This window comes from Lolium perenne, chromosome 1, assembly GCF_019359855.2.
Source record: "Lolium perenne isolate Kyuss_39 chromosome 1, Kyuss_2.0, whole genome shotgun sequence".
Lineage (NCBI taxonomy): Eukaryota > Viridiplantae > Streptophyta > Magnoliopsida > Poales > Poaceae > Lolium > Lolium perenne.
In genome coordinates this window covers 31,227,003-31,239,770 of record NC_067244.2, presented here as the reverse complement: position 1 = coordinate 31,239,770, position 12,768 = coordinate 31,227,003, and the positions used below count along the sequence as shown (strand labels likewise).

Genomic DNA, 12,768 nt, shown 5'->3' with positions numbered 1-12,768 from the left:
CGCCGTCACCCCTCCATCCCCGTCTGACCGCCGCCGCCCAGCCATCCGGGAAGCGGGTCGTGAGAGGCTCCCTGGCCGCCGTCCCCGCCGCGTCACGAGGGAAGGCCGCCACCGCCACGCCCCGCGGGCTTTGCCCAGTGGCGCCGCCGGCAGCGGCGGCGGAAGGCGTCTAGGGTTTGGGGTTGGGAGGAGGATCTACATCACCTTTTAGAACAAACAGATCATGATGCAAATCTAATAGTGTAGCAAAACCAATTTAGGAAACTACTACTCCCTGCTTCAAGAAATACAAATAGTGCAAAACTGGAATTTTGCCCGACACGATGAGTACCAACTGAGACTAAGTTACTACGTGCTGAAACATGAAACACAGAGCACACGTTTTGATACTTGTATAATCTTGTGCCAGTGTCTTTCGCCTTAACAAAGCTCTACATCTCGCCCCTCCATCTAGTCTAAAATAATGGGAACCTAATTTTCTGGCTATTGAACAAGTGACGACCAAGTAGTGCAAATGCATGAATATAGTACAAGCAATACTAAAGATCATCAGATTCAGAACGAAGTGAACCAAACAAGCGGCATCGCATCCACACCGGAAATGACAATGGCAGCTAAAGTGCAAGCTTCTTCAAGTTCTTAGCTAGCAAGCCTAATTACAAACGGAGGACTGATGATGCACAATGAAGGAACTGACACAAGAAAGGCACAGATATACTTATATAGCAGGCCGCCCAGTGAGTACTAGAAATAGTCGCAAACACACCAGGCATATTTAGCAACTGTACAGAATGCATGGCGATGCCACGCAGCTAAAACTGAACCAAGATGCTATTGGATCAGTCAACAATACTTCAGAAATTACCAGCATTGGACTGCCTGTTGTATCCTGATGTAGCAGCACCGTTTCCGTAAGTCTGGCGCCGGGGAGCAGCAGCCTGCACCGGACAGTCTCTAGCGAAGTGCCCAGGCTGACTGCACATATAGCATAGACTAGTACTGGTGTTGCCAGCTGAAGGGCCGTAGGAGTTTGCCTGCACTGGAGAGTCCCTAGAGACATGACCAGTCTGTGCATATCGTGTTGCAGATGGTGTAGAAGGCATCCCACCATATAAGCTCGCTTGCTGCCCAAACTGATTTGGGAAACCCATATTCATGGTGTAGGTATTGTTGGATGTGAAACCAGCGTTACTAGCAGCACCGCCATTCACCGCAGGGGTTGAGCCTGAGCCATCCTCCGCCAAAAGGCTATCGATTACTCCCAGAAGAAAGCGACTCTCCTTTGCCGTGTCGTCCAATTTTTGAACCTTAACAATGGTGCATTTCACACGCGCTTCGTCGTTGTACGTTTCTTCCTTAACTTTCAGCTTGAATAAGTAATGCTGATAACGGGCCCGCTGTATGATTTCTGCAAACTTTTCATCATCTTGATCTTCATTTTTTATCGTGAAAAGATCTTGCGCTGGGAGGCCAATTATCTCCTCGCCAGCATCTTGGAATGCAGTTGCATACATAGTAGATCCAGTGTGATCCTGGATTTTGCATGGCAGCATGTACCTATACTCGCAATTTTGAGAGCTCTGTTCACAGCTCTCGCATTGCCACATCTCATCAACATCTTTTGTGACTTTTTTAGTGCAGCGGGTACCATTAACCACTCCGGTGCAAGCTGGATAACAAAAATTGTCGGTCTTGATGTTCCAAACTGTACCCATAACAGTGATCCAGTCTGGCTTCTCTGATTTTCCCATGCCTTCTTCCTTGATCTGTGCAATAGTAGTTCGGACATCAGTCCGGCCCATGCTTGACATTCCCACAGACAACGAAGTGACAGCAGCATTTTTGCCTTCAGTTATGTACCATTGCCTCAGCCTTTCTGCTTCAGGACCGTCTGGATTTATTTTTAAGCAGCTTGAGCTGATTGTGCCCACAGACCTGCCGTTGAAGTCACAAATGCGGCCACTTTTCAGGGCAAGTATAGGACTCGAACCAGAATCACACAGCAACTGCAGCTGCTGACCTTCAGCATCACAGAAGTTACCCCAAAGGGTTGTTTCCACGCTGCAACCAGACATGTCCTTCAGTTGGAGGACTCTTTTCGAGGTTTTCACACCATTCTTCCTTGTTACTGTAGAAGAAGTGCTAACTGATGTAACAACACCAAGCAAATCTAGCATGGCGCCTATATCCATGTTCGCTATTTCGCTGATTTGTCGGAAATTGAAACGCTGACTGCGGATGCTGTTGTCATCACTAGAACAAACTTCTACAGATGTTCTAGCATCCATACTGATTTCGAACTCACTGTTCAAATGGTTATACTGCTTCTGTGCAGGTTTCAGCGCCCCTGGGCCCCCTCCAGATATAAAGTACACCTTACCAACCTCAATTAGGTCATAGAACTGATCAACGACATCTTTAAAACATTTTGCACGAATTTCTCCGCCATGTGCATCAAGGAGATCAAAAGTGAAGAGTTTTCCTGGACCTTGTGCATTTTTGTAGTGATTGACATGAGTCTTTGCAGTCACCCTAGCCTTTATCTTCCATGTGCCTTGGTATGGGTTCAATGCAGAAATCGGGGTAACACGAGGGCCAGCTTCCTTCTTAGTAACTGGGCCACTATTTCTATATGCTGGAGGTGGCTGCTGATATGAAGTCTGTGCAGGACGATAATAAGTATTGTCAGGAGGGCCGAGGCCCCCAGCTGTGCTAGGAACTGCAAACCTTTGGCTTTGATGAGAGTTCAGTAAAGGCTGCTGAGGGTTGGGCTGCACAACATTGGTATGCATTGTGTTTTGTGTTGACATTGTATCATGAGAACTACGAGAAAACACATTGTTAGGTCCAGATCTGACTGTCCGACCAATCGAAGAGTCCAATGTGCCGTGGACACCATTGTAGGGTCCACCATATGACAGATTGTTAGCAACCTGTTCCACCCTTGGGGCAACAGCAGTGGCCCGTAAGTTAGGCTCCTGGCCTTCACGTGAACTTTTAGTCTCATAAATCTTTGGTTTCCCGATCATGTCACACTCACTTTGCAGAATATCAAGTTTGCAAACAATAATGATCCTGAATGCAACAGAGAAGAATTGTCAGCTCAACTGTAGAAACTTATATGCAAACATCTAGTATGATCCAAAAGTTTTTAGAGAGTCATCTGATTAGGTCTACCAGAGGATTTTTTTTCTATAAACAAACTTGACTCATAAAAATAGAAAATGGCGTTACTTCCAGAAGCATGATCAAATGGAAGAAGAGATTGGAGAATATGATACTTAAACACACCTTAAGAATTTAAAAATCCAGCATGTCCATGTTTTTTGCTATGTTCTAGAATTATGCTTGTTTATTTATGGCCACAAGAACAAATAAAGTTCCGAACATTTGCTGAATTCTTACAAGTCAGATACTAACAACATGTGAAATATTACAAATGGTTTCGTTAGTTTGATACTGCAATCACAATCAAAATGAAAGACTGTTGGCCATAAGCATTGGCACAAAATACGACAGTTTTTTTCCACTGAAGCGAACATACAAACATGATGCCATGGACTGATAAAATCCTACACAACAAAGGTAGTTCTTAAAAAAAAATTCACAAACTAGGAGTCTGGAACTTTCTTGTCACTGGTAGGTTGTAAAACCTGAAAAGCAAAGTGCATGTACATCTCATTGTGAGTACACTCACAAAAATACAGCAGCAAGTAAAATCACGGTGGAATATGAAATCCAACTTTCTCAGAGTCCGCAGAAGAATGAGATTGCACTTGCAGACAGGGTAATTCTTGGCATAATAACAGCAGCATGAAAGGTTCACCACATTTATTTGACATAACACGAAACCAGACACAAAGTTCCCTCATGTTATCAGCAGCATCCACACCAAATATAACTTATTCTGCTGGGACTGAATGAGAACACAAAAGTAAAGAATTAATTGTTGGATCCAGCAGGATCAACTAGCTCTAGTTTGAACCACAAAAGAATAAGATCAGAAATACCTTGATCTGAAGATGATGCCATGTCTCCTCTTGTTTAATTGCTCACACCAAAATGGAGCAACTTGTGCTTGATTCTTCCCAGTGCTTTAGTGCTAGCCTGATCGGTGGCTTAATTTGTGTGAGAGAGAGAGTGAGAGAGAGAACTGAGAGCAGCCGTGTATTCTCCACTCTTCTAGGGTCATTTGACCCCTTTATATATGTTTAGCACTATGCACTAGGGGAACCAGCACCGTTGGATCAAAATCGATGTCTCCGATCAAGACAACACATAAGGATAGGTGGCCAGTTACTGTAGCACCGTCCTACTGTAGCAACCCAAAAAGATCTGACCTAGGAGAGCAGCCTAGATCACCAAAATATCCAACATTCTCCCCCTTGATCGTAAGGCTGATCATTATAAGCTCATTTTTTAACAAAATAATGCACTAGGACGAAAAGATTATAATGGTCTGTTAGGTACCATTTAATCTAGTGACTATAGCACATTACTTCATATCAAAATGAACCTCTTTAATTTATGAGCTCCATAAACTTTATTCACATCATATATTAACTTAATTTACATAATTCTTTACATAAACATCATAAACATTACAGACTCATCTTTTGATAAAATGGTACACCAAGACAATAGGTTACAACAGTCAATTAAGTACTGCTAAACCAAGTGACTATGGTTCCCATCCGATCTCAAAATGAGTCCCTTTTGGGGAGATGGTGCCATAATAGTTCCAACTTCTCCAGGATTAAAAGCTTTCAACCAAACCCATGCCGGCAACATGCTCTCTAAATACGCTGGGTGGTAAGCCTTTCGTGAGCGGATCCGCTAACATAAATTTAGTACTAATGTACTTGATATCTATTGTTTGATCCTGGATTCTATCTTTCACAACAAGATACTTAAGGTCAATAAATTTGCCAGCTGCACTTGACTTGTTGTTACTCGCATAGATCACTGCGGGTTGATTATCGCAGTATAGAGTGAGAGGCACGGAAATCTTGTCAATCACTCTTAGTGCCGGGATAAAATTCTTCAACCATACCGCTTTGCCCGGTTGCCTCATAACATGCTACAAATTCTGCTGCATTGTCGACGATGCGATGTGAGTTTGCTTCGAGCTTTTCCATGATATAGCTCCTTTTGCAAGGGTGAAGATATAACCTGATGTGGATTTCTTAGTATCAACACACCCCGCAAAATCAGCATCTGAATAACCCACTATTTCGAGATTATCAGATTTCTCATAAGTAAGCATGAGGCCTTTAGTACCTTGCAAATAACGCAAGACCTTTTTAGCGACCTTCCAGTGATCCGGACCTGGATTGGACCGATATCTCGCCAAGCATCCCGGTCACAAAAGCTAAATCAGGGCGAGTGCACACTTGTGCATACATAATACTCCCAACAATTGAGGCATAAGGAATTGACTTCATCTGCGCAGATTCATAATTATTTCTTGGGCACTGGAAAGTCCCAAATTTATCGCCCTTAACAATAGGAGCAGGCGAGGCTGAGCACTTATACATATTGTACTTTTTCAGTACTTTTTCAATATATGCTCTCTGAGATAGCCCCAAGATCCCTCTGGATCTATCCCGGTGAATTTCAATTCCTAAAACATAAGTTGCTTCACCGAGATCTTTCATATCGAACTTTGAAGACAGGAATCTCTTGGTCTCCATCAACATATTTTTATCATCTGGCCAAGAGTATGTCATCAACATATAATATCAGGAAGATATAATTACTCCCCTTGAACTTAACATAAACACAATTGTCCTTCTTATTTTCCTTAAAACCAAATTTCTTTATGACTTGATCAAATTTGAGATACCACTCTCTTGATGCTTGTTTCAAACCATAGATGGATTTCTTCAGATGACATCCTAAATGTTTATTTTCTTCCATAACAAAACCTTCCGGTTGTGCCATGTATACATCTTCATGTAAGTCACCATTTAGAAATGCCGTTTTGACATCCATCTCGATGTAGCTCTAAATCATAATGAGCCACGAGTGCCATAATTATTACGAATGAATCCTTCGAAGAGACGGGTGAAAAAGTTTCATTATAATCAATCCCTTCTCTTTGAGTGAATCCTTTTGCCACAAGCCTTGCTTTAAACCTTTCGATATCACCCTTGGAGTCACGTTTGGTCTTATAGACCCATTTGCATCCAACTGTTTTGGCTCCTTCAGGGATTTCTACTAAGTCCCATACATCATTAGTGCTCATGGACTTCATTTCATCTTTCATAGCATCGAGCCATTTAGACGAATATTCACTTTCCATAGCCTCCTTAAATGAGGTGGGATCATTATCCAACAACGGCTCATTTGTATCCTCACTCATGTAGGTGAGATAATCATCGAGAATAGCAGGCTTTCTAGTCATTTGTGACCTTCTAAGAGGCTCATTATTCGGCACATTAATAACAGTTTGAGACTGCCGATTATTTTCAATAAGAGCATCATTAGTTGTGACATCCGGAACGATCGCCGGTGTATCGGCGGGTGTTGCATTAGCGACACGTTGCCTTCTTGAATACACTCGTAATTGCTGTTCTTGGTCCTTTTGTTGTCCAGTTATGTGAGCACCATCAGCTACGAGCCGAAACTTGAGGTGCAATTTCAGCATGTACTGAAACACTGCTCTTGGATTACGGGCATCGGGACATATTCCTGTTTTTCCTCCAAGACTATTTCTCTGGGAGTCATGCTCCCCCTCATCATATCACTTTCCAAGAACACAGCGTGTCTTGTTTCAACAAATTTCGTTGTCGATTTGGACAATAAAATCGATATGCTTTAGATTTGTCGGGATAACCAATAAAATGGCAACCGATCGTCTTGGGGTCTAATTTTCCCATAACCGGATTAAAAATCCTTGCTTCAGCAGGACAGCCCCATACATGAAAATAATTCGGGGTTGGCTTTTTCAGTCCATAATTCATACGGTGTTTTGGGCACCGATTTACTGGGAACCCCGTTAAGAATATGTCTTCTTTGTTTTAAGGGCTTCCATCCATAAATTCACCGGTAAAGTGGAGTGGCTTAACATACTCCGCACCATATCCATAAGTGTGCGGTTTCTCCTTTCAGCCACCCCGTTTCTTTGAGGTTCACCAGTCTTGAGTATTGGGCGGCAATGCCATTTTCCTGTAAGAATTTTGCAAATGGTCCAGAATTTGACCATAAGTTGCATGTCTGGTAGTATTCACCACCACGATCAGATCTTACAACTTTAATTCTTTTATTACATTGATTTTCAACCTCAGCTTTGAAAATCTTGAACTTGTCTAATGCCTCTGATTTTTCTTTGATTTGATAAATATATCCATAACGGGAGAAATCATCAGTGAACGTTATGAATGAATTATAACCGTCCACCGATCTCACATTAAACGGACCACATATATCCGTATGAATTAATTCCAAAACTCCCGTGCTTCGATTTGCACCTTTCTTAATTTTCTTGGCATATTTTCCTTTGATGCATCGATACAATGATCAACATCCGCATCCGAAAAATCAAGAGAAGGAAGAACTTGATCTTTAATGAGACGCTCAATCCTCCCCCTCGAAATATGGCCTAAACGATAGTGCCATAATTTCGAAGAAGTCTCATTATCATTACGTTTGCGTTTGGTACCGACATTTATATTTGAGGTAGAACCCACATTATTTATATCATCACAAAGGGAAATTACATAAAGTTTGTCGTGTCGACAGCAAGGCCAACATTATTATTGTCATACATAATTATACCGCTTATTCCCAAAGTGACACTCATAACTATCATCATCTAAACATGAGACGGAAACTAAATTCCGTTTCATCGAGGGTACATAAAGAACATTATTTAGCCGAAGCTTAAAACCGCCATGAAGTGTAAGAGTGAAGTCTCCAATCGCCTCGGCATAAGCTTCAACACCATTAGCAACTCTAATTGTTCTTTCCCCTCTTTTTAGGGTCTTCCTCATATTGAATCCCTGCAACGAATTTACAACATGAATTGTTGCACTGAATCAATCCACCAAGTATTGGTGGCATAATTAACATAAAGGGATTCTTCAACAACAGTAATAGTGTCGGTACCTCTTTCTTTGAGCCATCTCTTGAAGCCAAAACAATCCTTTCGCCTATGCCCACCTTTTCCACAAAAGTGGCAAGCATTGGAATTATTTCCTTCAAAGCATTAGGCGCTTTTTACGGCTTCTTTTCTTTGTGAACCTTTTGAGGATTGGCCTTTTTCCTTGAACTTATAAGGCTTGGGCTTCACATATTCATTCACAAATTTTCTATACTTCTTCTTTTGTGAATGACCAAACTGATTAACATGATCAATTCTCACACCTTAAGCCTTTCTTCTTCTTGCACACATCGCGCCATCATTTCATCAATCTCCCATTTAACATCCATCGCATTATAGTTGATCATAAATGGATCAAATTGGGGAGGCAAAGATGACATAATAAAATGGACGAGGAAACCATTAGAGATTTCCATCTCCATTGACTTTAGTTTGGCGGCCATGTTGCACTTTTTCATAATATGCTCTCGAAGACTTCCAGTGGGATCATATTTTTCATCAATTAGCCTTCTGATAAGACTTGTTGCATAAACTTTAGAAGACCCTTTAAATTGATGCTCAATTTTTGCAAAGTACCCTTTTCTTGTCTCACAATCGTGAAGGGCTCCCCTCATACTCTGTAATGGAGCCCTTTATCATCATAAGGCACTTGCGATTAGAGTCATCCCACTTAGTCTTAATAATGTCATATTCCTTCTTGAGGGCTTCATAATTTTCATTATTTTCTTTAGGCACCTCAGGAGGATCATTAAGGAGAGCATAATCAATATTGAGTAAGGCCATAGTGATCTCAAGCTTCTCCTTCCACGTGACATAATTGCTGCCATTTAGCTGTTCGATGCCATTTAGCATTCCAGCAATATTAGAGACATTAGTTGCTGCAAAAGAAAAATTCAAAATGCTTTAGTAAGCATCATCATAATCATCATTAAATTTTATTGATCAAATTCAAATCAGCTTTGGCCAGAGATGAAAATGAACAACAAAATTTTGTGGACAAATATTCATCAATTAGCTTTGGCCAAATTGATAAATAAAAGCCACACATTAATGATCCTCATTCATTATTTTCTTTTACCGACCCGGTTCACATCAGCTTTGGCCAGAAGTGAAACAGACCAATAAAAGAATTTTGCAGTTAAAATGCCCGTCAAACAACTTTGGTCAGAATGACAAGGCATAAAACCACACTTTATTTGAGGATCCATAAACTTTATTTTGCAGCGGAAGCATTATCACATAATAATTATAGTGATAAATATCACCATAATTCATTAATCATAAATAAACTAAATAATAAAAGTAATATCAACATGTAAATTAACTAAGCATAACAATTAAAATTGTGGCCTAAAATAAACATAATAAGCATAATCAATTTATCCAGAAAAAAAATAGCCCTGAAAAGATATTTATTTCAGCCCTAATTTTTTTTTTTTTTTTTAATTATTATTATTATTATTATTAGCATAATAATCCTGCTGAACTGGGCCAAAATTGGCCCAGCCCAGCACTTAGCTCCCCCTGATCCCCTCTTGGGCCACAGCCCATTAGCAACACGCCTGGACGACCTGAACCGTCGGATGCGATCCGACGGCCAGGAACGACCGCAGCTGGAACAAAACCAGCTCACCGTCGCCCGGCTCCCGGCGAAAAAACCCTAGCCCCCTTTCTTTCTTCCTCCTCTCCTCTCCCGACAGCGATGGCGATGCCGAGCGACCAAGAGGCGGCGGCGGCGAGCACCACGCGACGGGGAAGAAGACTCGGCGTCACCCAGGCCCTCTCGCCGGAGTTGCGTGCAGCTTTGGCCAGCGCGCAGCTCCGTCGAGCGACTCGGCGGCGCCTCCGTGCGAGCGGCGCGCGCGTGCGGCGTCCCGCGACGGCGACCTCCCTCACCATTCTCCAAAGACGGCTGCGAGCTCCAGCGGCGACAAGCGCACGTAGAGACGAGCTGCCGGCCGGTGCAGCGGACGGCGAGGCCGCTCGGGTTTGAACCCGAGCACACCTGCCAACATTAGAGAATGGCTCCGACGCCGCCGTGGCCAGCGACGACGACGAGGCCCATAAGGTAATCGTCCGCTTCTTAATCTTGATCTTGAATTAGGGTTAGGGTTCCTTCAAATTTGGGGAATTTCGTAATCTAGGGTTTCGGAATTGGGAAGAAGTGCTTAAATTCATCATTATTTATTCATTCCCCTTTAAAGAATCATGCTTAAGCCGAAACCACAACTTGATTTCAGAGGAGAATCATAAAGGATTTTAACTCTAGGGTTTCTAGGAATTGGGGAATTTGAAGATTTGCAAGAATCTGCCTTAATCCCCTTCATATATGCTTAAAACCGAGAAAACCCTAGATTCACTTTAGAACTTTTAGGGCTGTTACTTAAGAAAACAGGGCTTAAACTTAAAACATAATTGATAACCAGGAAGAACAGCCTTTAAACATAAGCATAAAATTCTTTCACAGAAACAACTTGGGCATATGTCTTGACTTGGTGACAACATATAAACACATGGGTATGTGCATATGCCCCTGATCTTGATTTTGGCTTGATAAATCAAGCATAAATCTTAACATAAGAGGGCTCAAACTTAAGAGCTAGATGCTCTGATACCATTGTTGGATCCAGCAGGATCAACTAGCTCTAGTTTGAACCACAAAAGAATAAGATCAGAAATACCTTGATCTGAAGATGATGCCATGTCTCCTCTTGTTTAATTGCTCACACCAAAATGGAGCAACTTGTGCTTGATTCTTCCCAGTGCTTTAGTGCTAGCCTGATCGGTGGCTTAATTTGTGTGAGAGAGAGAGTGAGAGAGAGAACTGAGAGCAGCCGTGTATTCTCCACTCTTCTAGGGTCATTTGACCCCTTTATATATGTTTAGCACTATGCACTAGGGGAACCAGCACCGTTGGATCAAAATCGATGTCTCCGATCAAGACAACACATAAGGATAGGTGGCCAGTTACTGTAGCACCGTCCTACTGTAGCAACCCAAAAAAGATCTGACCTAGGAGAGCAGCCTAGATCACCAAAATATCCAACATTAATGGCATAGGAAATAATTCCCCAACAACACGAGCGGCAATACCACGTGTGGGGGGCAAGCATTATCATCAAGTAACCCTGACAACGTTTATCTGAGTGCATGAACAATTAGCGTACTCTAGAAAACGCCAATAATCCAGCGTTTCCTGTCAAACTCTAACTCTCTGTTTCATCATATGTTGAAAGCTAAAGAACGGTAAAATCCCCAAATGTGCAAAGCACTGCGACATTGGCCTATACTCACGATTCAAGAGAAGAGACTACCACAAGATCCCATCTTAGGTGCAACCGCTGGTACCCCAGGGACAGCAACGAACAATCAGTACCCCCACCAATCGAATCAAGCAGATCAAAATCCAATCTTTCTGGCGGAACAAGCCGACCGACTCACATCGGCATGGGGGTGGGGGGGCGCAGAGAGAATGCGAGTAATGTATGCCGGATGGCGGACTGACCTGCGGCCCTGGATGTCGCTGCACATGACTTCGAGGAGGTGGACGATGGAGCCGAGGCGGAGGGTGCCGTCGGTGACGAAGCGGTTGAGGTCGGTGGAGAGCATGGACTGCAGCGAGTGCACGCCGTCGGAGACAAGCATCCGGAACCGGTCGGACCCCGCCGCGCTCTTGGCGGTGATGGGCCGCACGTCCGCCACCTGCAGCACCGGCTGGATCGTGCCCAGCCCTTTGGGGAGCTCCGCGATCTCCTTCACCGCGCCCGAGGTCAGCCGCGGCGCCTGCATCGGGCCGATTCGGCCGCGGCGGGCGACCTACCTCGAGCTTCCGCCGCGGCGCCGAATTCTGGGGAGGGTCTCTGCCGTTGGTGGTCGAGGCCCTGGGTGTAGGTTGGTTGGGGGAGCGGCGGCGGTGGCGGTGGCCGGTGTACGGAGTGTAGAGGATCAGGCGGTTTGTGAGGTGTGGTGTATGGACCGGGTGCACGGAGGGTGGTTTGGAAACTTTTCGTCGGAGAGGGAAAATGGAAAATTCAATTGGGAGAAGGCAGGAACGGAAAATGCGGAACGAGGGAGACCCCTAATTCCCCCCTTCCAACTCTTGAGTAGTAGTGCATTTGGAGAAGGAAATCTTATTTGATGGGTGGGCAGGTGAGCGAATCCCATCCAAATCCACATGCAAATGGATGGACGTGATTTCCGCTCTGCTTCATAATCGCTCGGTGCAAGCATTTCTGTCTCATACTGTTTTTTTAGAGCTTTTTCACCACCCGACTCTTCTCCATGCATGGGCGGGACTATTCATGGGTATAGAGGAGGTGAATACCCAAAAAACAAATTGTCAATTTTTTAAAATCATGTCATACAACTATCAATTTTGGTTTACATTATATGAAAGTCAGTCCAATTGTTGACAAAATCATGTGGTAGTTCTGTTGGCTAGAGCAAGTGATCCTTCATTAGCAAGCCCTAGGTTAAAACACATGTTTTCTCACTATTTTTTCTACTTTTCATTGTATTTTTCAAATTTTGAATACACATTGACAAAGTTCTTGGCCCACCCATGTCTCCATGTCGCTCTATCTCAACTCGATGCTTCCGCAGTTCCGTCCTCTCTGGCCACCTTCGCCATGAACCCTGTTTGAATTTTCTTTTTCTTTTTCTTT

The 12,768-nt window shown here is 43.3% G+C and overlaps 1 protein-coding gene across 1 annotated transcript; it reads right to left on the bottom strand.

Moving 5' to 3' along the window:
- Nucleotides 1–519: 519 nt before the first annotated feature.
- Nucleotides 520–12,074, bottom strand: LOC127345391 (replication protein A 70 kDa DNA-binding subunit C-like). The gene is made up of 2 exons (XM_051371872.2): nucleotides 11,610–12,074; nucleotides 520–3,075 (listed from the first exon to the last, which is right to left on the bottom strand). The coding sequence occupies exons 1-2, from the start codon at nucleotides 11,891–11,893 to the stop codon at nucleotides 855–857; spliced, it is 2,505 nt and encodes an 834-aa protein (XP_051227832.1). The 5' UTR covers nucleotides 11,894–12,074; the 3' UTR covers nucleotides 520–854.
- Between the last annotated feature and the right edge of the window lie 694 nt (nucleotides 12,075–12,768).